Source organism: Bubalus bubalis, chromosome 10 (genome assembly GCF_019923935.1).
Source record: "Bubalus bubalis isolate 160015118507 breed Murrah chromosome 10, NDDB_SH_1, whole genome shotgun sequence".
In the NCBI taxonomy this organism is placed as follows: domain Eukaryota; kingdom Metazoa; phylum Chordata; class Mammalia; order Artiodactyla; family Bovidae; genus Bubalus; species Bubalus bubalis.
The window spans coordinates 2,022,594-2,044,690 of NC_059166.1; the positions used below are offsets into that span (position 1 = coordinate 2,022,594).

At 52.1% G+C, this 22,097-nt stretch overlaps 1 protein-coding gene and 1 long non-coding RNA gene across 3 annotated transcripts; one reads left to right on the plus strand and one right to left on the minus strand.

The window, feature by feature from the left end:
- Positions 1-579: 579 nt before the first annotated feature.
- On the plus strand, positions 580-6,157 carry LOC102405512. The gene is made up of 2 exons (XM_006061365.4): positions 580-2,176; positions 4,286-6,157. The coding sequence occupies exon 2, from the start codon at positions 4,309-4,311 to the stop codon at positions 5,470-5,472; it is 1,164 nt and encodes a 387-aa protein (XP_006061427.4). The 5' UTR covers positions 580-2,176; positions 4,286-4,308; the 3' UTR covers positions 5,473-6,157.
- A 10,438-nt stretch (positions 6,158-16,595) lies between these two features.
- Positions 16,596-19,444, minus strand: LOC112582644. 2 transcript variants are annotated; one of them, XR_006542225.2, is made up of 3 exons: positions 18,927-19,444; positions 17,832-17,997; positions 16,596-17,480 (listed from the first exon to the last, which is right to left on the minus strand). It is a non-coding gene; the product is annotated as an uncharacterized LOC112582644 (long non-coding RNA). The 2 variants fall into 2 exon arrangements; XR_006542226.2 differs by having other exon boundaries at positions 16,596-17,648.
- Positions 19,445-22,097: the final 2,653 nt, after the last annotated feature.

Here is a 22,097-nt window from a genome sequence, read left to right on the forward strand (position 1 = left end):
GGAGTGGTTTGCCTGCCCTGACCCAGGGATTGAACTTGTGTCTCTTACATGTCCTGCATTGGCAGGCAGGTTCTTTTACCCAGGCAGCCCAAAGTGCAGGAAACACCCAGAACTGCCTTCTGCAAAAGGCCACCACTCCAGGAGGGATACGGTTCATGCTAGTTAACCAGCAGTTGAATTAAAATCTTCCCTCCTACTCCCTTATTAGGGAAAAGAAAGTTTTCGAAAATATTAAGTTTTACTGATAGCCCAGAGCAGGCAGACTCTCAAGGACCCCGTGGTCAGGTTTTCAGACATCTGGAGACATCTGGGGGTGTTTTCACAATAATGGGGGTGAGGCAGCTCTGGGGACCCTGGATCTCCTGCAGAGAGGGGCGTGCTGCAGAGGGAGGGGTGGGCCTGCCAAACGCCCACGGAGCTCCTGATGAAAAACAGCAGCATTTCATTGAAAAAAGGAGTGAGGCAGAATAACAACAGCAACAGCAAAACCAAAAAGAAAGAAACCGTCGTCTTTTTTTCTCAGCACAAGAAAGCTCTGGCAGTGGGCAAGGCCACCGTCCTCTGTGATGGGCCCTGGTTTGGATTTCCCCTTCTCCTCCCCTCCTGTTGGAAGCCTCGGGTCAGCACCTCTGTGCGGCCACTCGCACCCGGGACGCGGAAGCTCGGCGGCAGCTACTGGTGACGGCCGCAGCGACACAGCTGGACGTGAGCCGTCCTAGAAGAGCCGAGGAGACGCCACTTCTACCCGCTGCGCTCCACCAAGGCTGCAGCTGAGCTGGGAACGGCAACGGGTGGTGCAGGCCCCGAAACCAAGCTCCTCCCGTGAGAAGGTGGACGGTCCCGAGGAGCCTGCTCAGCAGGTGTTCAGAGGGACGGGAGGAAGCGCAGAGAGACGAGGCAGAGACAAGCGATCTGTAGAGAAGACGAGGGAACCGGGCGTAAAAAGGAACGAAACGATGCTGTTTGTAGCAACGAGACCATCACAGGAAGCGAAGGAAATCAGACGGAGGGGAGAACTATCGCTCGGTGCCACTTACATGCGGAATAAAAAACAACACAGAGGAACTCATTTACAAAACAGAAACAGATCCGCAGATGCGGAAAACAAACAGGATTGCCAAAAGGGAAGGGAGGGAGGGATAAATTAGAAGCTTGGGATTAACACATGGGCACTACTGGATATAAAATAATCAACAAGGACCCACTGTATAACACAGGAAACTATAGTCAGTATCGTGTAACAGTCTGTAAGAGGAAAGACTCTGGAAATAGATACACGTTGGCATGTATAACTGAGTGATTTGCTGTACGGCTGAAACTAACACAGCATTATGCATCAGCTGCACTTCGATTTAGAAAGCAGACGGTGGGCGGCTGGCCTCTGACAGCGCAGAGCGGGTGCTGCACGGGGGCGGCCTCACAGAGGACAGGCAGTGCCCGAGGAGAGCTCCCAGTCAGCGCTGGGTCCTGGACGCCCGAGGCTTTGCTCCGTGGAACGTCCGTGGGCCGTGAGTTGTGGGCAGAATGACAGCCCCGAGGAGACCAACTCTCCAACCCTGAACCTGTGGCTCTGGGACCTCACCCGGCAAAGTGGGGTTTGCAGATGTAGTTAGGTCAAGGCCCCTGAGGTGGAGACATCGTCCCGGATTATCTAGAAGGGCCCATTGCAATCAAAAGGGTCCCTATAAGCGATGGGGAGGGTTAGAGTGAAAGGAAAAGTGCAGTGTTGGACGTGAGAAGGCGGAAGGACATCAGGGTCTGTGAGCCAAGGAGTGTAGGCAACCTTCAGAAGCTGGAAAAGCAAGGCCTGCTGATAACAAGTGCGACTCCACGCGGGAGGCTCCGTCCTAACAGGAGTGGTCAGCGCTGCCCCGGAGACGAACACAGGACAGGACATAACCCTCAGGATCTGAATTCCCACAACGACTCCCGCGCCCCCAGCCCCCGCCCCACCCCACCAGTGGTTGCTGCTGTTGTGAGCGCTGACAGATACGCTTTCACTTTCTCATTTGGAAACAGTAACCAGAGGAGGCTACTGAATAATCCAGTCGCATCCGCGAATCAGCGCTTGACGGGCTCCGGGCCAGATGCCCCTCACTCCGGGGTTTGCAAGGACATCTCATCCTTTGTCTCCATGGAGTGCAGCCTGCGAGCCCAGCTCTGTACAGAGGTGCAGGTCTGTAAAAGGAGGAAGCGTGTCCTGCCCTCGGTGTCTGATCGACCAGCTGAGAAGCAGAGCGGGGTGGGGTGAGGACTCAGCCAAGCGTCCTCCCGGGGTGCAGAGCTGGGGGAGAGGCAGACGCTGGAGGAGGAGGATGGTGTGAGCCGTGCAGGCCGAGGGAGCCCGACTGGGGCACAAGGGAAGCAGCAGAGGTCACGCTGGGGGGGAAGGGCTGGAGGACCCAGCCCGAGGGCAGCTCGCGGGGAGCCCACGGGGGCAGTCCTGGGCTCCTAGGAAAGGATGCTCTGTTTCTCTGGCTTCCATAAACAATCGAGGCTGGTGCCTGCTGACTTGGGAGCACCCAGGAGCCTAGGACAACGCCTTTCAGAGGCTCACGTGCCCCTGGATCACCGGAGATCTAGGTAGAATCCAGCTGGCCTGGAGATCCTGTCTCCAACAGCATCTCGAGGCCGAGGCGGCTGGTCTGTGACCCCAGAGAGTAGCCAGCCCATCGCAGCAGTCTGCTCCATGTGTCGACAAGACACTGAAGCAGGAGAAACTTCAGCCATGAGACTAAGCCGCCAGAACTGCCCGAGATCCCGTGAGACCCACACTTCCCGCCTCTCCCGTCGGAAGTCCCAGTTGGTGGAAGCCCCTGTGGTGACACAGGCCCCTTCTCGGCTCAACTCCCAGCCCTGCCTCCAAGTCGCTTGAGATCCTACCCCCCAGCCCTGCCTGCAAGTCGCTTGAGATCCTACCCCCCAGCCCTGCCCCCCCGCACCCCCCGCCCCGCCCCCGCATGAGCCTCACTGCTCTTAGGAATCAACTTCTGGGAACTGAAAATACTAGAGATGTCATTTCCAGAGTTAATACACCATAGCAGCAATCAGGACTTTTCAGCCTTGGCTCCTTGCCTAGAGTCCAGTGAAATTCACATATTTCCTTTCTTTAATTAAGAAACTTCTAGAACTCTACAGATGAGTGCCCCAGGGGCGAACTCCAAAGGAAACACCTCTTTTGCAAAAGTAGCCGAGAGCCAGCTCGGAAGCCTGCTAGGGAGGAGGAGACACAGAGGAGGGGCCTGGAGGAGATGAGGGGCCATCTTCGTCCCCCCAGTCCCCCTGAGTATCCTCCTGCCTCCTGCCCAGCCCACAGGGCCTTTCTGGCCAGGCCAGGCACGCAGCTGCCGCGGGGTGGCCTCTCCATGAGTCCTTGCCCAGCTGTGGACATCTCCCTCCCCCTGTTCTGCACATTAACGAGGGGTCCTGGATTCAGGTCCACCTGGGCTTCGAGCTGTGTGACCACGAGCAAAGTGCTGAACGTCTCTGAGCCTCTGTTTCCTCACTTGGAAAACAGACCTAATTTTATTCCATGCTTCATAGGATTACTGAGGGGCTTCCCTGGTAGCTCAGCTGGTAAAGAATCTGCCTGCAACGCAGGAGACCTAGTTTGACCCCTGGGTCGTGAAGATCCCCTGGAGAAGGGCGTGGGGACCCGCTGCAGTATTCATGCCTGGGGAGCCCCGTGGACAGAGGAGCCCAGCGGGCTGCAGTCATGGGGTAACAAAGAGTCAGACACGACTGACTGAACAGCTTAGCACAAGCACAGGCTTACTGAGAGGATGAAACTCCAGTGGAATTTACAGGAAGCAGAGTCCTCGATCTGAGGCTAACTTTCAAGGCTTTGAGGCTCTCTGAGTCTACAGGCAGCTAAGCTCAGCTCATTCCATATGGAGCTTGTGACTCTCAGAGGCTCTTGTAGTGGGACCAAGAAAAGACAAACCAGAACTGGGTCCTTATACAAAGTTTCCAATATCTCTGCACTGCCATGATGGGTTTTGAGAATTCTACCTTGGAACTCAAAAACAAAGAAATTATTTCAAGTGGATCTGCCCCATAAGAGAATTATTGAGAGAAAAGATTAATGTTCTGCAGCCATCCAAAGTTATCCACCTAAAGGCTAGCAAAAAATGAAAACCGGCAGTTGAGTCAGTGCATGGTTGAAGTTTATTCTTGCCAGCTCATTAGCTTAGGTTAAACATGTGTTTGGTAGATTCAGATCTTGGTGCCCAATTTGTAAAGAATGTGTACAGTTCATAAATGGCTTTTTTTTTTCTTTTTACAGGACTTAGAGCCCTGGGATTTTAAATGGTGGCAAAGACTTCACAGCTTTTACCTCTCTGCCTGTTTGTTCTATTATTCGTCCTGGTCACACGTTTTGATGGTGAAGGCATAGAGAGCAGAGCCAACCCCAATTATAATTGGGTCCCGGTGGGAAAACACGCCCGTCACTGTGCTCTGCTTCATAACGAGGATTTCATTAACAGGTTTGGGAATCCTGAAGCCTGTCTGGTGGAAACCAAGCCAGAGAGCCCCTCCCGCCAAATCACTGTTTTCCTGCGGTCTGGCGGGCGGGCTGTATTGCAAAGAGCCACACCCTTCCTCTTCCCTAGTCTGCGCCCCCGCCTCCCCCCACATCCTTGTCTGCCCCTAGATAGATGCTTGAGTAGGGTCAACCCAGCCGCCCTGGGCGAGTTGGTAAGATCCACTCCTTCAGCACCCAGGGGAGAGGGAGGCTCTGCAGAAAACAGGCTTTGTTCTTTTAACAAAAAGCAGCAGCAAAGAATCAGTCATGAGACTGTCCGGACAACACCCCACCTCCCAGCGCCTTCCTCCTGGAACCCGCTCACCCTCAGCCCAGAACCACAGCCCAGATCCACAGTCGAGCAGGCTTCCAGGAGCCCGCTCACCCTCAGCTCAGACCCTCAGCTCAGACTCACAGCAGAGGAGGCCTGCCACCCTCTACAGACCTATAGCGGAGCAGGCTTTCTGGAGCCTGCTCACCCTCAGCTCAGACCCACAGCGGAGCAAGCATCCTGGAGCCCAGTCAAGCTCAGCTCAGACCCTCAGCTCAGATCCACAGTGGAGCAAGCCTCCTGGAGCCCGCTCACCCTCAGCCCAGATCCACAGCTCAGACTCACAGCAGAGGAGGCCTGCCACCCTCCACAGACCTATAGCAGAGCAGGCCTCCTGGAGCTCATGCACCCTCAGCCCAGAACCACAGCCCCGACCCACAGCGGAGCAGGTCTGGAGCCCACTCACCCTCAACTCAGACCCACAGCAGAGCAGGTCTGGAGCCCACTCACCCTCAGCTCAGACCCACAGTGGAGCAGGCCTGGAGCCCGCTCATACTCAGCCTGGATTCACAGTGGAGCAGACCTCCTGGAGCCTGCTCACCCTCAGCCTGGATTGACAGCAGAGCAGAAGACTTCTTGCCCTAAAGCTGGCCTCAGCTGCCAAACACGACGTTAGGACCAAGAGCACAGACATACAGGTGCTTCTAAAGCCAGCTTTTGCTCTTGGAAGAAACCTTCTCTCATGCCATATAAAGTACTCAAGATGGTTCCGGAAAACAGGCTTCAAGAGTTCAGCCGTGCCCCGAGAGGGGAGCCTTCCATCTCCGAGGCCCATTGCCAACAGCGAGCAGACTCTGCCGTGGCCCTCTCGTCCACCAAAGGCAAGCTGGGCCTCCCAGCCGCTCAGACTTGTTCGGCTTGTTCCCTCGTTGAGCCAACAGTGCATCAATGTGAGCCATTAAACTGTGCATCACTCTTCGTGGCTGGCTGACTGTCCGTCCCCCCCTCCCTCCGTCCATCCAACCAGCGCGTCACCCATTTTCCCGTCCATCCCTTCCTCCTTCTCTGCATCTTTCTCCCCCTCCCCACCCTGCCACGTTCTTCCATCACCCCTCCCTCCATCCTTCGGTCTGTCCATACATCCATCTGTCCATCCATCCTCTCCATTAGTCCAGTAAAAACTCAAGCCAGCCTGCCAGTGTTGCTAGAACTGTTCAGACACTTGGAGGGAGGCAGAGAAAGAAGATAACAAAACAGGGCAGAGAAAAGAAAAATGGAAGAAGAAATAAAGAAAAGATAAGTGAATTTACTCCAATTATTTTATTAGAAATTTTATTATGATGCATAGCATAGCAGTAAAAATCAATGAGCAAAGATCAGATGGTCCAAAAGATAGCTCTTCATATTTGTGAAATAAATCTAAGCTTGTTTTGTTTGTTGCTCAATCGCTAAGTCAGGTCCGACACCGCGACCCCATGGACTCTGACCCCAGACTCCTCTGTCTGTGGGATTTCCCAGGCAGGAATATTAGAGTGGGTTGCCACTTCCTTCTCCAGGGGATCTTCCCAACCCAGGGATCGAACCCACTTCTCCTGCATTGGCAGGCGGATTCTTTACCACTGCGTCAGCAGGGAATGATGAAAGCTACAGCTTCCCTGAGATGACACAGCAGGTGACCGTGGTGAGTTAGAGGAGCAAGCACCGATGCGGGCCTGTAGGGACCACTGGCAGAGGTGAGCCGGCCTGTGTGTCTGCACAAGGCCCCAGCTGGCGTGCTGGGTGGGGTCTCTGCTGCAACCCCCAGCCTCTCTAGCCGCCCGAGCCCGTCTGGGGAGCCATCGTCTGGGAGGGCTGGGCCGTGTCCCCTCAGCTCTGGGAGTGGACACACCGCCCAGGCCTGCTGTGCGTGCCCTCCACCCCCAGCCTCATGCTCGGGTGGCAAGCGGTCATGTGACCGAGCCGTGCAATCCGCTTTCGCCTCGGGCCTTTGTCTGGAGCTGCCAGGAAGGAGATGAGGGAGGAGCCTGGAGTCCGGGAGGGCATCCTGCGGAGGTAAGTTACTCAAGAAGAAGGAGAAACAGACCACTGGGTCATAAAGACGTCATCTGAGCTTCTGGACCCAAATATGTCCAGACTCTCAGCTATGGAGCTGAGGCCTCCCGCTCCCTTTGCTGACGTCAGCTAAGCCGGGCCTTAACAGCTGGCAGTCCTGGTTGGTTCACACTGTGAAGGGGGGCTCCCTTGGCTTTGTCTGAGGGTGTCTCTCAGCAGTGGGGAGGGGTGCAGAGGAGGGCAGCTTCCTTGTCCTGCACTGCTCTGATGCAAGCCTCCGAGGTCCAATCCAGAGGTGCCCACGCCTCTAGAGAAGGGCCCTGGGACAGGAGCCCGACCACACCTAACCAGCAGGGCTTGCCGCCCCCAGAGGCACCTGCTGAGCCCTTCAGTCGTCGGCACTTTTGTGGGAGTCTTATTTGGTGCATAAGGGACACCTGCTATTTTGTAGCCAAGCGTAGTTCCAGCCCCTTAAGGTAAAAATGTCAGGTTACAAAATTCACAAACCCACAAGTAAGCATGTCTCATATCTTAGCTCTGGAAGTCTTAACTGTTTGACAGCCTAGAAAACTCCACCTCCACAGAAATAATGTTTCCAGTGTGCTCTTAAGCCAATGATCGATGGTAGGACTAACTGCCCTCCAGAACGGGAGAGACGGTTTTGTTTTATTTTTGGAAGCAAGATATCAGGGATTATATATACCTTATCTTAGTCACAGTGATTTAAGCAGCAATGAAACATTAATTTAATAAATAATGGAAATCCTATTTTTTACTTCCCTTTTATTCAATAGGCTGTCTAAAGTCTCTGAAAAATGTCTTCTTGGAATCTTCTCAAACTTTGTGAAATATAGCACCAACATTTTCCGAGCATTTTTCAATGTGCCAGGCATTATACTAGGCCCTTGGATTCCAATGAAAATATTGCCACTGTCTCTGCCTCCAAGGGGAAAACGGCTTAGCAGGAAAGGGGGTGGGAGGGGGCTGGACGTAACAGATGTCGCTGCAGGATGGAGTGACGGATGTCAGGGCACAGGTGGGAAGGCAGTGGTGTCAGGGCAGACCGTGGAGCTGGGCCATCAGGGATGTTCTGCTAAACCAGAGCCCCTCCGGCGGGACTCTTGACAAAAAGTGTTCAACAACACGGTGGTGAAGAAGCTTGTGCTGAAGACTCTGAGGTCCTGGCCCCAGTTTTGTGAATCTCAGCATCTCGGGGTGTGGCATACCACGCCTGGTGTCCCGGCCCCAGGTTCCCGAATCTCAGCATCTCGGGGTGTGGGGTATCACGCCTGGTGTCCTGGCCCCAGGTTCCCGAATCTCAGCGTCTCGGGGTGTGGGGTACCACGCCTGGTGTCCTGGCCCCAGGTTCCCGAATCTCAGCGTCTCGGGGTGTGGGGTACCACGCCTGGTGTCCTGGCCCCAGGTTCCTGAATCTTAGCATCTCGGTTTGTGGAGTACCATGCCTGGTGTTCTGGCCCCAGGTTCCCGAATCTCAGCATCTCGGGGTGTGGGGTACCACGCCTGGTGTCCTGGCCCCAGGTTCCCGAATCTCAGCGTCTCGGGGTGTGGGGTATCACGCCTGGTGTCCTGGCCCCAGGTTCCTGAATCTTAGCATCTCGGTTTGTGGAGTACCATGCCTGGTGTTCTGGCCCCAGGTTCCCGAATCTCAGCATCTCGGGGTGTGGGGTATCACGCCTGGGGGCACCAGCCCACACGATCATCGGGTGACACTTGGTGTCTGCAGCCCAGTGAGTCGGCTGGGACCAGCCAGTGCCCCTGTGAATGTCTCTGAGTCCAGAAAAGGTGATTTTTATTTCTCTCAGCTGTTAACCAAAGCTCTTCGCCTACCAGAAGGGGCCAACAATGGAGAAGTGTCCAGTTACCACCCTGGGCAGGCAACTTCCCCATCACACCTCCGCTCTGAGCTCCTGGAGAAAAGCAACTTCCTTATTTTCTGTGCCAACAGTGGGAGGCTCTGGGGGACGCGTCTGAGGGCTTTCTGGGGTGATGAGGTAGGGGTAGGGGGAATAGAGGGCATGTACTAAAGAACCTTTGAGCCTTTGAACACAGCTGCACCTTCAAAGGCACCTGCCAAGGATCAGGGGCCCAGAACAACCAAAACTTCCCGCCAAGGAGAGAAACCCTCTTTATACTAAAATTTACGGAGGCAATTTCTGTGTACCCCAAAGTGTTTCTTTTGGTGGTCCTCTTAAATCTGGCACAGGATGTCTGTCTTGTGTAATAGATAGATTCCCCAAAGTTAAAAATAAATCTAGCCATGATCCATTAAAAGAGTGAATTCTTTCCTAAAGTGTCCAATTCTCTTACATCCAATTTTCAGAACTGACAGCTTCAAAATCACAGCAGCAGAGCTTTGTAAAGTTGTCGACTGACATTTACGAATGGAATATTTCTGAGCTGATCACGTTCTTCCTTTGAGTTTCGAATCCTTTCTCCCACACTCAGTAAGTAATCATCAGCGGGCATTCTGACTACTTGTCAACTCCATTTCCTCTTTGGTGGAGCAGCGGGAAATCGTTGCCAAGCAAAAGAGATCCGTCCTCATGTTAATTCACGTTGGAACTGAGTCATACACAGCTTTCCGAAGAAAATTCTGGAAATAGCTTCACTTTCATTAATTTTTATTTCAGAGTGTAGTTGATTTCCAACGCGTGTTACTTTCAGGTATACAGCAAAGTGATTCAGCTACACACGCGCTTATCCATTCTTCTTCAGATTCTTTTCCTGTAGGTTATGACGGAATATTGAGCAGAGTTCCCCACGCTGCACAGTAGGTCCTTGTTGATTATCTGCTTCACATATAGTAGTGAGCACCTGGATGCACTGCATTTTAGAACTCAAATGGGTGACAGGAATGAGAAACACTTCCTCATAAAATAACCGTGATATGCTTGACTTTTCTCTTGCTACTTGGAGGATTTGTGATGGTGGGTGGAGCTGAAAAGTGTGAACAGATGTTTACTCAATGGAGACACTGATGGTCACTGCCCTTCTAATGCGTCCATCCGTTCAACCGTCCACCCATTCATTAATTCATCCATTCATTCATTCACCGATGCATTCACCATCCGTCCATTGATTCATTCAGTAGACATCAAGCACCTATTAGGAAGGACGGGCAGGTGCCTTCATTTCGGGCTTTGTCACTCTCAGCTGAGCTGACTTTAACTCTGATTGACCCTGACACAGGGTGCAGCCCACCTCCCCCAGCATCACAGCAGCAGAGAGCATTGGCAGCCAGGTAAAAGGAAAGGATGCCCCCGAAGGAGTCCCTTTTCTTCTGCTGGAGCCGCAAGCTAATCCCCGGGGGGCAGTGTTTGCAGAAAGGGCTCCTGGCCTCCCTGTGGAAGGGTCACTTCCGGATCCAGTGGGAGCTGTGCTCTTCCTCACTTTGACTTTTTCGTCCATTCATTCATTCATCCGTTCATTCATTCCACAAACGTTTACTAAGTCCACAACACTGTGATTTTATTTGCTGAAAATACCAAAACTAGTAGCAATACGTGAGTTTTAAAATAGCCAATAGCAGCTCCTGAGCAGAAGAGAAAGGCCCTGTGTGCCGAGCTCGTCAGTGTTTGGTGGACCTGGTTGGCTGGCTTATTACAGCAACCGTAGGCAACCGGAGTCCTTCTGGAACCTCGGCCGCCCTGTGCGTGGCTCGGGGGACAGGGGGACGGACAGGTCCCCTGGGGAGGGTGGGGAGGGGTCACTGCCAGCTCCGCACGGACATCTACCTCTGCCTGGGAGACAGGGGGCCGCTGAGAGCCAGCACCCACCACCCAGGTGACATCCGAGGAGAAAAGCCGCGGTCCCAGAACGTGCTGGGAGCTCCGAGGCAGGGCTGGGGTGGAAGGAGTTTGAGGAAGGAACAGGGCTTGAAGGATCAGTTCTTTGCGTCAAGGACAGAGAACATCCGTGCTTTCTCTCATATTCGGAGATTCTTCCTCTGGTCAGGGTTTCCAGAGAAAATATAAGACACCCAACCAAGTGTGGATTTCAGACGGATAAGACGTAAGTGTGCACCAAACAGTGCCAAGGACATGTTTATACCAAATGTGCATTTGTTACTTATCTGAAACTCCCATTTAACTGCACGTCCCGTATTTTTCATTTGCTACATCTGGCAGCCCTACCCTTGGTTTCACATTTATTCGACAAGTGAGAGATGCAGGCACTAGGAGAATAGGAATCAGGCGGGGGGTTTTCCTGGAGATGATTCACCGAATTGTGTGGGGTTGTATTTAATTTCTGTGAGCTTTGATTTTTCAATAAATGGAAAACGGAGGCACAAAAACACGTGCCTCTAAGAAGCTCCTAAATCCATCACGAGGATGAATAGAAACAAGGTGGGTGGCGGTTCTCTGAGCGCTCAGGGAAATCGCATCTTGTAATCAGAGGTGTTTGTCCCAGGAGTGCCTGCAGACGCCGCGTCCCTGGAGTGTTGGCTGGCATTTTCAGCCCCCACTGCAACCACGCGGCCCTGGGAGAGCGGTTATGCCCTAACCTCCCACCCCAGGGACCGGAGCTCAGGCTCTCCTTCTGTCTGCCTGCCCCCTTGGCCCCCGGCTTTCTCCCTCTCCGCACCAGTGTGTATTTAACACTTTCATACATTTAAGGAAATCCTTGAACAAGCTGGGGAGAGACGCCACGTCAGAAGATTTAATGTCACTCTGATGTTGCTCATCCGCGTGCACTCAGAAATGTTCAGTTCCTTGTATCCACCTATTACACGTCCGTGTTTTTATTTTTCGACTCGGAGAGAATTTAATAAAAACGGCTAGTTTGGTGGACAAGTATTCAGCTTCCTTGTTACGACTGATTCCCTCGAGGGAAGGGGCCCATGGGGTTTGGTTGTTTGAAGTCCCTTGCTTTAGCATCTTTCTTCTCAGCTCTGTCTATTCACAGCACCTTAATTTAATCAAAGGTGGTGAGCAACAGTGGTTTCTGGTTCTCAAAGCTCAGGAAATGTATTTCATTTCCTTTGGAGGTAGATCAGTCTTACCAAAACAAGTGGTGGCTTTATGATCACCGGCCAAACTCAGCAGTGGAACCTTAAACAAACAAGAACCTAATACGCTATGGGTCACATGGCCCACTTTTTAAAGAAGGAATTGCGGTTACAATTTTTTAAAAAGCAACTGGAATTTTTATGGTCCTTTATTCAAAACAGTAGTTACATCACCATTTCCCCTATCTGCTACTTCTTGAAGACATTTATAAGACAGTAATGAAACAGGTGATCCAACTTCTCACACGGGAGATCAGATCACATGTAGACTTTGAGTGGCAAAATTGTAAAAAACCTTAGCGATGATCACTGATAGAGGCTACATAATTAAATCCCATTTTCTGCTGGGATTGGTATTTAATAAGTCAACTAAAAAGTAATAATCATCGTTCCTAGAACACTTTTTAAAATTACTTGTCCTTTTTTATAAAATGAATTTAAATAGACTCACTTGCCCCTCCTCCAAATTTTTTTAGTAGTGTATATCCTTTGGTTATTTTACTTGTATTTCTTCACTTCCTTTCATAGAAACAAATTTCTTGTTTAAACATTTCCATTGTTAGTAGCAGCCTTTATTTCACATGTTCCAACACTTGTTGCTATGTTTTTGACATTCTGAAAAATAGACCCAGAATTCCAGGAAATCAGCAGAGAAGAGAAGCCCTTCCATGCATGCAGGTCGACCTCGTTGCAGGAGGGTCTGGTTCTATACTTACAAGCTCCCAAATTTCCCTCTTTTCTTTGTAAATCAAATGATATTTTGCATGTAAAGAGGTTCAGTTCAGTTCAGTCGCTCAGTCGTGTCCGACTCATTGTTGTAAAAACCTGTAGAGGATTCTTTGGAAGAGCAAATACTCTTTTTTTTTTTTTAATGTGGATTTAATGTTGTTGCTGTTGTTATTCAGTCGCTCAGTCGTGTCCAGCTCTTTGTGACCCCTTGGTCTGCAGCTCGCCAGGCTCCCCTGTCCTTCACTATCTCCCAGAGTTTGCTCAAATTCATGTCCTTTGAGTCAGTGATGCCATCCAACCATCTCATCCTCTGTCTTCTCCTCCTGCCCTCAATCTTTCCCAGCATCAGGGTCTTTTCAAATGAGTCAGGTCTTCGCATCAGGTGGCCAAAGTAGTGGAGCTTCAGCTTCAGCATGAGTCCTTCCAATGAACACCTAAGACTGATCTCCTTTAGGATGGACTGGTTGGATCTCCTTGCAGTCCAAGGGACTCCCAAGAGTCTTCTCCAGCACCACAGTTCAGAAGCATTTCAGGCGCTGAGCTTTCTTTGTGACCCAGTAAAGCCGCCTCTTCATTCACCTGTGCGTGCCCTTCTGTGATGTTTCTCGTGCTCTCTGGGAAAGGAGGCACCTGTGTTGGGCTTGTCCTCCTCCGTTTCCATCATCAGACGCTTCCACCAGGCAACTGTATCTTTTACAGATGCTCTTCCAAGAGTATAGTGTCCAAACCCCAAACTCCAGACTTGTGTTCGAGGATTGGTCTGAAAATAAACCAAATATTTAAAATCCAGAGGAGCTGGGATGTGAATCTCCACAAATACGGCCACAGGTGTTGCTACCTTGGGGTAAAGCATCAAGCGTAAGGCACAGTGGTTGCAGTTTCACTGCAGTGGGAATTCTACCCCTGAGACTGTCCCCTGAGTGTCCCACCAAGCTTCTGCCCGTATTCCATGATTTCTGAAACAGACTATGCTATGCTAAGTCACTTCAGTCGTGTCCGACTCTGCGACCCCATAAACGGCAGCCCACCAGGCTCCCCCATCCCTGGGATTCTCCAGGCAAGAACACTGGAGTGGGTTGCCATTTCCTTCTCTAATTGCATGAAAGTGAAAAGTGAAAGTGAAGTCGCTCAGTCGTGTCCGACCCTCAGCGACCCCATGGACTGCAGCCTTCCAGGCACCTCCATCCATGAGATTTTCCAGGCAAGAGTACTGGAGTGGGGTGCCATTGCCTTCTCTGCTGAAACAGACTAGAGGGTTCTTATTGTCAAACAGTAGGTGAACGTGGTTTCTGGACAGACATTTCTGCAGCCCATCTTTTTTGTTCTCTGGTCCAGCAGCAACTTTCCTTCTGTGTCTCCTTGATTTCCATCTGGGTTCCTTGTCCTGCTCCAGCCATCATCTCTGGGAAAGCGAGGGTGTGATTGCTGACTGCTCCACGAAGCTGCAGGACAGACAGTCCATCCCTACACAAGCCCGGGGGCCTCATGGACTTTCAGACATTGGGAAAGCGCCTGGTATTCTTACTCGATCTGTCAAGGTCAGACCGACTCTCCTTGTGTTCGCGAAGATAAATAACCGAGGCACGACAGGTAAGCAACCTGCTCCATAAATCAAGGCTCGTTGCTGATCAATGCTCTTGCTGATGCGGAATCCAGACCATCAGAAAGAGAGGGGGCGTGGCTAACTGCGGTGCAAAGATGACAGTATCAGTGAGGAGGCCCCAGAGCCGCCTCGCCGTGAAGCCGGCGGGGAGGGCTTGGCCGCGTCCACCTGTGGGTCTTCACAGAGCTGGCCTGACAGGTGCCTCGGGCGTATACACTGCACTGAGGTACATTTCTGAGATTGTGATGATGTTTCTGAATCATCGAATTCTATGAGATTAAACAATTTTTAGTGTCTTATTAGAGTATTTAACAAACCCTTACAGCTTAATTACAATGCAAGAGACTCAGGTTCGATCCCTGGGTCGGGAAGATCCCTTAGAGAAGGAAATGGCAATCCATTCCAGTACCATTGCCTGGAAAATCCCACAGACAGAGGAGCCTCATAGGCTACAGTCCATGGGGTCGCAAAGAGTCGGTCACGACTGAGGGACTTGACTTTCACTTTCACTTGACAGCTTAATAGTTAGTGATCCTTGCAGCATTAGGATGACTTTTTACTCCACACCATCCTTGTTGATGCAAAATTTAACAAGGATTCAAATGAGATTTTTTTTCACTACAGGAATTACATGAACATTCAAGTCTTAAGACTCTCAGGAGTTGTCTTTAATCCACAACTCTCCCCCACGAAAATAATTTATTTCTGAATTGAAGGAAGCTCAGTGACATTTTTGCACTTCAATCATGGTCCACTAACTGCACCCCAAAAACACGGACACCCGCTGAGCCCGCTGAGCCCACTGACGCCCTACGTGTGGCTGCATCTTTCACGTTTATGACTTGGGATGATCCTGGATAGATCAGTTATAATGATACCCAGAAAGTAGGTGCGTTTATTTTGGAAACAAAATCAGTGACTCCAGATAGAACATTTACTAATTTTGACTGTCTCAAACAGAAACAAAAATTATGGGTCACCTTTACGGTATTTTTATTGCAGTGAAACTGACCCATGAAATTGTTTGTTCGAATTACTTTATGTGTACTGTAGAAGGGGCTTCCCAGCTGGTGCTCGTGGTAAAGAACTCACCTGCCAATGCAGGAGACACAAAAAGACACGGGTTCAATCCCTGGGTCGAAAACATTCTCTGGAGGAGGCCACAGCAAATCACTCCAGTATTATTGCCTGGAGAATCCAATGGACACAGGAGCCTGGTGGTCTGCAGCCCATGGGGTCACACAGAGCTGGACGCGACTGATGTGACCGAGGGCAGCACAGCACACCGTGCAGGGGACGGGATAAAAGGAGACTGACTGTTTATGAACGAGGGCCTCATCTCAGATTCAGAATCTCTGACAGTGATCTGGACACATTCCCCGGGCTGGAGTTGGGACAAAGATTCAGTAGGAGGCAGCTGGACCCCCGTGGGGCGTGGACACTGAGAAAGCTCAGAAGTCACTGCTAAGCCTCCTCTTTGCTATGGTTACAGAAAATAAGAGCCTATTTTGAGAATTACAGTAATTTGGGGGAAATGTTTAAGGTAAAGGGAAATAAATTGCCCTACTAAAAAAAGAATCTTACAGTGAATCAGGAACCAATTTACAAACCATCAGAGCAGCTAACACCCAAGAGAACTTCCTCCAGCAGTGCTGCTCCGTCTTAGTAGACAGAGTCGTCCCGTGGGCCGGAGCCCAGAGAGAGGGTTCGGGGAGGCTGAGCTGGGCTGCGAGGGGAGAGACGAGGAAGGCAGAGAGCTGAGAAATACAGGAGAGACGTAGCCTGGGCAGAGGCTGAGAACGAGGGGGGCCCACTGACCTGAAAAGTCAGGTTTCTGGAGGAAGTTTGCAATGTAACACTGGAAATGGCAATTCTCCTAATTCATCTGTCATTTTAATGAAAACCCAAGCAAACTCCCACCGGGGTATTTTGTGGGTCTTTACAAGCTGTTTCTAAGAAAAAAGAATTATGAAATATTAAAGGCCCAGGAATAGTCAACACATGCAGGGAGAGGGGCCCCGACTACCAGACACCAGTATTTATTATGAAGCTGTTGAAAGGACACGACTTAGAGACTGACTGACATTGAGGGGAAGACAGTGTGGAAACTGGAAATCCACAGCTATAGGAGCTTAGGGTCCTCGTGGTTCAGAGAAAGAAGAGAGTCCCGAGCAGAGATTATTCATGTGGGAAAACTAATGACCTTGGATCCCTAGTTTACAGGGCCTATAAAGCAATTCCAGGTGGTTTTAGGACACGTCTGGAGCAAATCCTTTAAAGCTTTAGTGCAACATACAAGTGTATTTCTTTCTTCCTATCCTGGGGGTAAGGAAGAAATTCTTATATAAGACTCAACAACAACAACAAAATATATTTGATTATATGAAAATTAGAAGGTCTGTTCATCTTAAAGCCACATCAAGAAAGAACACACAGACTACAAGGAAGAAAATATCCTCTGTGCACTTTAACTGAGAATCAGTGTCAAGAATATATAAAGAACTAAAAGCAATAGTAAAATGATAACCCAGCAAGAAAAAAAATAGTGGCAAAGCTCTGCCAAGCATTTCAGAGCAGAGACAACACAACATTCAGCGAGGACATTGAGAGGTCGCCGCCCTCATTAGTGGTCAGAGAACCACACACCACAGTGTCTGATTCGTGGGTGGGTGGAGGGGCAGGGGAGGGACCGCTCGAGAATTTTCATGAGTTGCATGAGTTCCAGGTTCCCAGCTGCTGCGGTTTAGAGACTAAACTCTAGTAAGTAGTGACTTAAAGAACAGCTCTTGAAACATAAAGAACACAGGCAACAAAATCGGAACCAAACATTCCTCCTCAGACACACACACATCCTGCTAACGCTGTTGGATGAACACATCAGGAGAACCACAGACAAGACTCAGGACAGCGTTGCCTGTAGCTGGGCAGCTGGGGGTGGAGAGCAGAGGGGTGGGGATGGGGGAACACAGATGTGAGCTGCAGGGTGGCAGTCCTCTGCTCCAGTCGTATACGTCTTGGGTGTTAATCAAATAACTAACACCAAATAAATGAATAAATAAAATATAAGACGGCTGGAGAGACAAGCATGAACGGAAGGCGGGAAAATGTCATGACTCGGGGCAACGGTTAGTTCCATTGTATGAACTTGAATTCTACTTAAAAACACATTGATGCCAGAATTGACAGCATGTGAAGAAGTCTGCTGGCTCTTGGCAGGGTCTTGGGGAGCCAGTTCCAAGCTGGAGGCATCCAGGAACCCTGCTGGGAGATGCTGGGAGAAGCAGAGGCAAAGGGGTTTTGTATGAGCCCGGCCTGCCGTCCATCCAAGGCAAGTCATCACCCTGATCCAATAAGGCTGATGCCCCTATGAAAGTGGACATCTGGACGCAGGGGGAGGACGGTGAGAAGACCCTGGGCTCTTGGACTCCAGGCCTGCAGGCTGGGAGAACAGACATTTCAGTGTTTGAGCCCCCTCCCATCCATAGCATTTTGTTAGGCAGCAGCAGCATCCTGAGCTGACTTGTACGTTCACACCTCGTGACGTCACCACACAGGCGGGGCCTTAGAGCTGGGAGTGTGAGCTCCCTGCCACTGCCCCCTGGTGACTGAAGGTGGAAGTTACCTCTTTTCAGGGATGTCACCCCTGCGGCTTGCAGGCTGGGCCCCAGGCCACGCAGGGGCTAAGTGTCACATGGGGATCTGAGCCGGGTCTGCACCTCCAGGTCCCAGCTGGCTTCTCTCCGACAGTCTGGGGTTGTTTCCTGAGACCCGCGGGAAAGTGCTGGTGCCTGTGGGGGCAGGGGGACGGCAGTTGGGGAGGGACCCAGAGGCAAGGCTGAGGTTCTCCTCCAGGCCCTGGTGGTCTCTCTCAGCCCAGCCACGGCTTCTAGACCCTCTGGATCCCAATTCAGAGTCCGCTGCTAGTGGTCTCTGCCCCTCTCCCCCACGGCTCATCCTGGGAACCCTGTTCAGATGGACCCAAACTTCCAGGGACGGTCAGGGCCAGCCGGACCTCCGAGTGTTCCCTCGGGTGGGTGAGCACAGCCTGTGACCTGTGACCGTAGGAGCTTCCTCCCACACTGGGAGGCCCGCCTTGCTTTCCGCAGTGGAAGTTTATAGCTCTCCAGACCTTCTCTCTCAAGCTCGAGTCTCCAGACTACAATCCCCGTCTCCAGGAGGGTGAGTTAATTTAGCCTGACGCTCTGTTTTTACCTTCCTTTTTTGGTTGGCTAACTTTTTCAACTAGGTCACTGCCTCAGAGGTCATCGGGCGGATCAAATGCAGCAAAAGCCAGCAATTAGTCAGGAGCTTAACCGCTTTCCTGTGAATTATGCTAAAAATCCATTGCTTCCTTCACTGTTTTGAAGACGCTGTGTCGCTGACAATGATGTGCTCATTGGCATCCAAGCCTGTGTTGAAAGTATATCTGAAAAAGGTTTTCATTTGTACTAGCTTTGTTTATATAGCCCAGACGCTAAATAAAACTTTAGACTTGAAAGGTCTACGTTTTTCAGTGACTTGCATATCTTGTTCTGGAATATCTTTGAATTGGCTCCAACCACCTTTCTGTGGACTTTGTAACTTAGCCGTGTTTGCTCATGGAATTCTTCTCTTAACTAAATTCCCCAAACCCTGGCCCTCCTCTCAAAACTGCATTTTTCCTCCTTTTGGGGCTTTAAAACACGCATCATAGCTCTGAACAGATTTTCACTGATACCTGTAAGAACTGCTATTTTCGCAGCAGGAGGAGCCCGGACTTGGCTTCACACTCCAGCAGAGCAGGCTCCATTCCTTTCTGCCTGCTGGGCCGCCTCCTCCCTGGCCTCACCCTCTGCCTTTGAACTCCAGACGTCCTTCTGCAGCTTGGCCTCCCGGCTGAGCCTGGGCTTCCGGTCAGGGAAGCGCAGCGCCGCGCCCTTCGGGTACTTACTGCAATTCTTGTTACAAGCACAAAGAGCTAGGAAAGCCTCGGCTCCGTGCCTGAGCCACGTCTTTGGACTTTGCTGGGTCTCGAATCCCTCTTAACTTAGAACAGCAAGCATTTTGCTATGAGAAACCAGCCTTCCCCTATTTAACGAGCAACGAGATGCTTCCCGGGTGGGTCAGGTGTTAATCTGCCTGCACTGCGAGAGACCTGGGCTCGATCCCTGGGTCATGAAGATCTCCTGTAGAAGGGAATGGCCACCCACTCCAGTATTCTTGCCTGGAGAATCCCACGGACAGAGCTAACCCTAACCCTATGATCCATGGGGTCACAAAGAGCTGGACACACGACATGAAAATAGGAATTTTTGACCTTTGCTAACATTGAACAGATGGTGCGTTCCAAAGTGAGATGACTGGGTACAGAGAAGGATGAACAAGAAAGGCAGCCAGGGGTCAGGAGCGGGGCGCCCTCCTCCTTGGGGGGAGGGTGCATCCCCTCCAGCTTCATCCAAGGACAGCCTTAAGGAGGACCACGTATTCCTTGACAGGTCACTGGGCCTCGTGTCTGTTCCCATCTGGGAACTTACAGGACGAGGCCGGGCAGGGCAGCAAACCTGAGTAGGGGTGAAGTCACGGTTCTGCGGGACAGCGGCCTTCCTGGGGCCAGCTGAGCTTTTGAGGTGCAGACTCCTGGACGCTAGGTGTGTGCACGTGTGTCGTACATGCCCGCGTGTGAGTGCATGCTCACATGTGTTAGTGAGGAGAGCACAGGGGTGGGAGATAAGCTTGTGGACAGGACACGGCCGTGACTGTGGGCCTTCCCAGCTCCCATGCAGGATGACTGCTGCAGGGACCCCGGGGCAGCCACAGAAGTGACCACCTTGGCGTCTTGCCACACAGTCACAGCCCCCACATCTCTGGAGGCCAGAAGTCTGAAGCCAGGGGGTGAGCAGGGCCGAGCTCCCTCCAGAGGCCCTGTGGAGGAGCCCTCTGCCTCTTGCAGGCCCTGGCGGCGGCCACAGTCCCCAACCCAGGACGCACCCCACCCATCCCTGTCTGCATCTCCACGCACTATCTTTCCTGTGTCCCTGTGGCTTGAACTCTCCTCTCCTTTTTTTTTTTTTTTTAACAGCCACCAGCTGCTGGATTAAGAGCCCACCCAAATCCAGGAGGACTTCCTCTTGACATCCCTAACTTGGTGGCCTCGGTGAGGGTGTCATCTCCAACTGAGGTCAGAGTCACGGGTACTGGGCATTAAGACCTGGGCACATCTTTGGGGGAGCACGAGCCGACCTGCCGCCAATGCCTGGGGCTGATCGAGAGGGGCGGACGAGGTCCCGGTGACTCAGGGCGGGGAACGGCCAGAGTCCATGTGTCCCCGTGAGAGTGCTCAGCGCTCTGACAGTGAATCCCGTTAGTGGGCTCACAGTGGGCCCCAGGGCCTGCGGGTGAGGAGGGGCCTACTTGCGGCAGGTGGGGGAGGACCGAGCATGGGACCCTTGGGACGTGGCCGCTCCCGTGGACGCAGGGCCGCAGCTGGAGTCCCGGGCACCGTGTTGTGCCTCCCGTGGCGGTGCCCCCCGTTCTTCCTGACTGTCCGCATCTCCACCCCTTCCTCCTAGCGCCGGCTCCCTGCTCCTGGCAGGGACTCCACTGGGGGTTCCGGCCTGAGGAAGTCACCCAGCTTTCAGGGGAAGATGTACTTTGTGTTCTAAGCCTCAGCAGCGGCGGGACCTCACCCAGGACTCCCCAGTCCTGCAGGAGCACGTGCTGCAGAGATGCCATCAGGGGCCCTGCCCTGGGACCATGTGCCTTCTGCTGCGACCACTCAGGGCGTGGAGGGCCGTTCTCGAGGGGAGGGTCTGGAACGCTGCCCTTGGCCGTGTGCTCATCCGCGTCTTCCCCTTGGGTCGTCCTCAGAGCAGGACACGACTGGATTCAACACGCCGCGGCTCTGCCGGCTGCCGGGGCGCTGGGGGCGTGGAGGGTGAGCACCCACGCCCAGGGTAGAAGGCACTCGCCGCGCCAGATGGGCTCTGGGCAGGTGCCCGCTTCTGCTCTGATGCCCCTTCTCCAGGTCGGATGACGAGACGCCAGTCCTCAGTGGGCCGGCCTTCCGGCAGGCTCGGTCACGAGAGAGCCGCGGGGTCTGCCAGGTCTCGCTGGCTTCAGGTCTCACAGAGTGCGGTCTCCTTTTCCTGCAGACACGCCGGCGCTCTCTGTCCCCACTGCTGCCGTCTGGGGTGGCGGGGACCCATCTGTGGGGCTGGGTCTGTGCTTTTCCCAAAGTGCTTTCCCGCATTTTCCCAAATAATCCTCGACTGCCCTGTGAGTGCGACAGAGCTTGTTGTGTGTTTACTTCAGTATGTAGATGTTAGCGTTCCATCCCTGGGAAGATCCCCCGGAGTAGGAAATGGCAACCCACTCCAGTGTTATTGCCTGGAGGAGCCCGTGGACGGAGGAGCCTGGCAGGGTACGGTCCATGGGGTCATAAAGAGTGAGACACGATTGAAGCAACTTTGCACAGATATTAGAAACTTGCTTAAATTTCCCTAGATTTCCACAGAAGTCATTCTGTTGGTCCCAGAAGCTGGGTGGATTTATTTCTGAAAAACCGGTGAATTCCTGTAACATGAGACCTTTGTACGTTTCGTTTCCTTACCGGCAGTCGTAGGAGGGAAGGAAGGCTCGATGTCCCATGGTCACGTGACATAACCTCAGAGGAAGTGGCTCCTCCCGTGTGCAGGCTGGTGTGGGGAGCGTTTCCTGCCCCTGGGGCAGTGCTGTGAGCCACACGGGCTGTGTGGTGTTGTCAGCCCCGGTTCTATTAGACTGCGCCTCTAATAGAACTCAGGGAGAGAGGCGATTTGGGTTCCCATCTGTGCTGTGAAGTTAGCAGCTCTTGCAGCCGTATGTTACACTATGCTCTTTTCTCCCGTGAATATATGTTAACAGATACGTG

Bases quoted from the DNA above. Each gene is read 5' to 3' on its own strand.
- LOC102405512 (XM_006061365.4), top strand. From the start codon at position 4,309: ATGGTGGCAAAGACTTCACAGCTTTTACCTCTCTGCCTGTTTGTTCTA.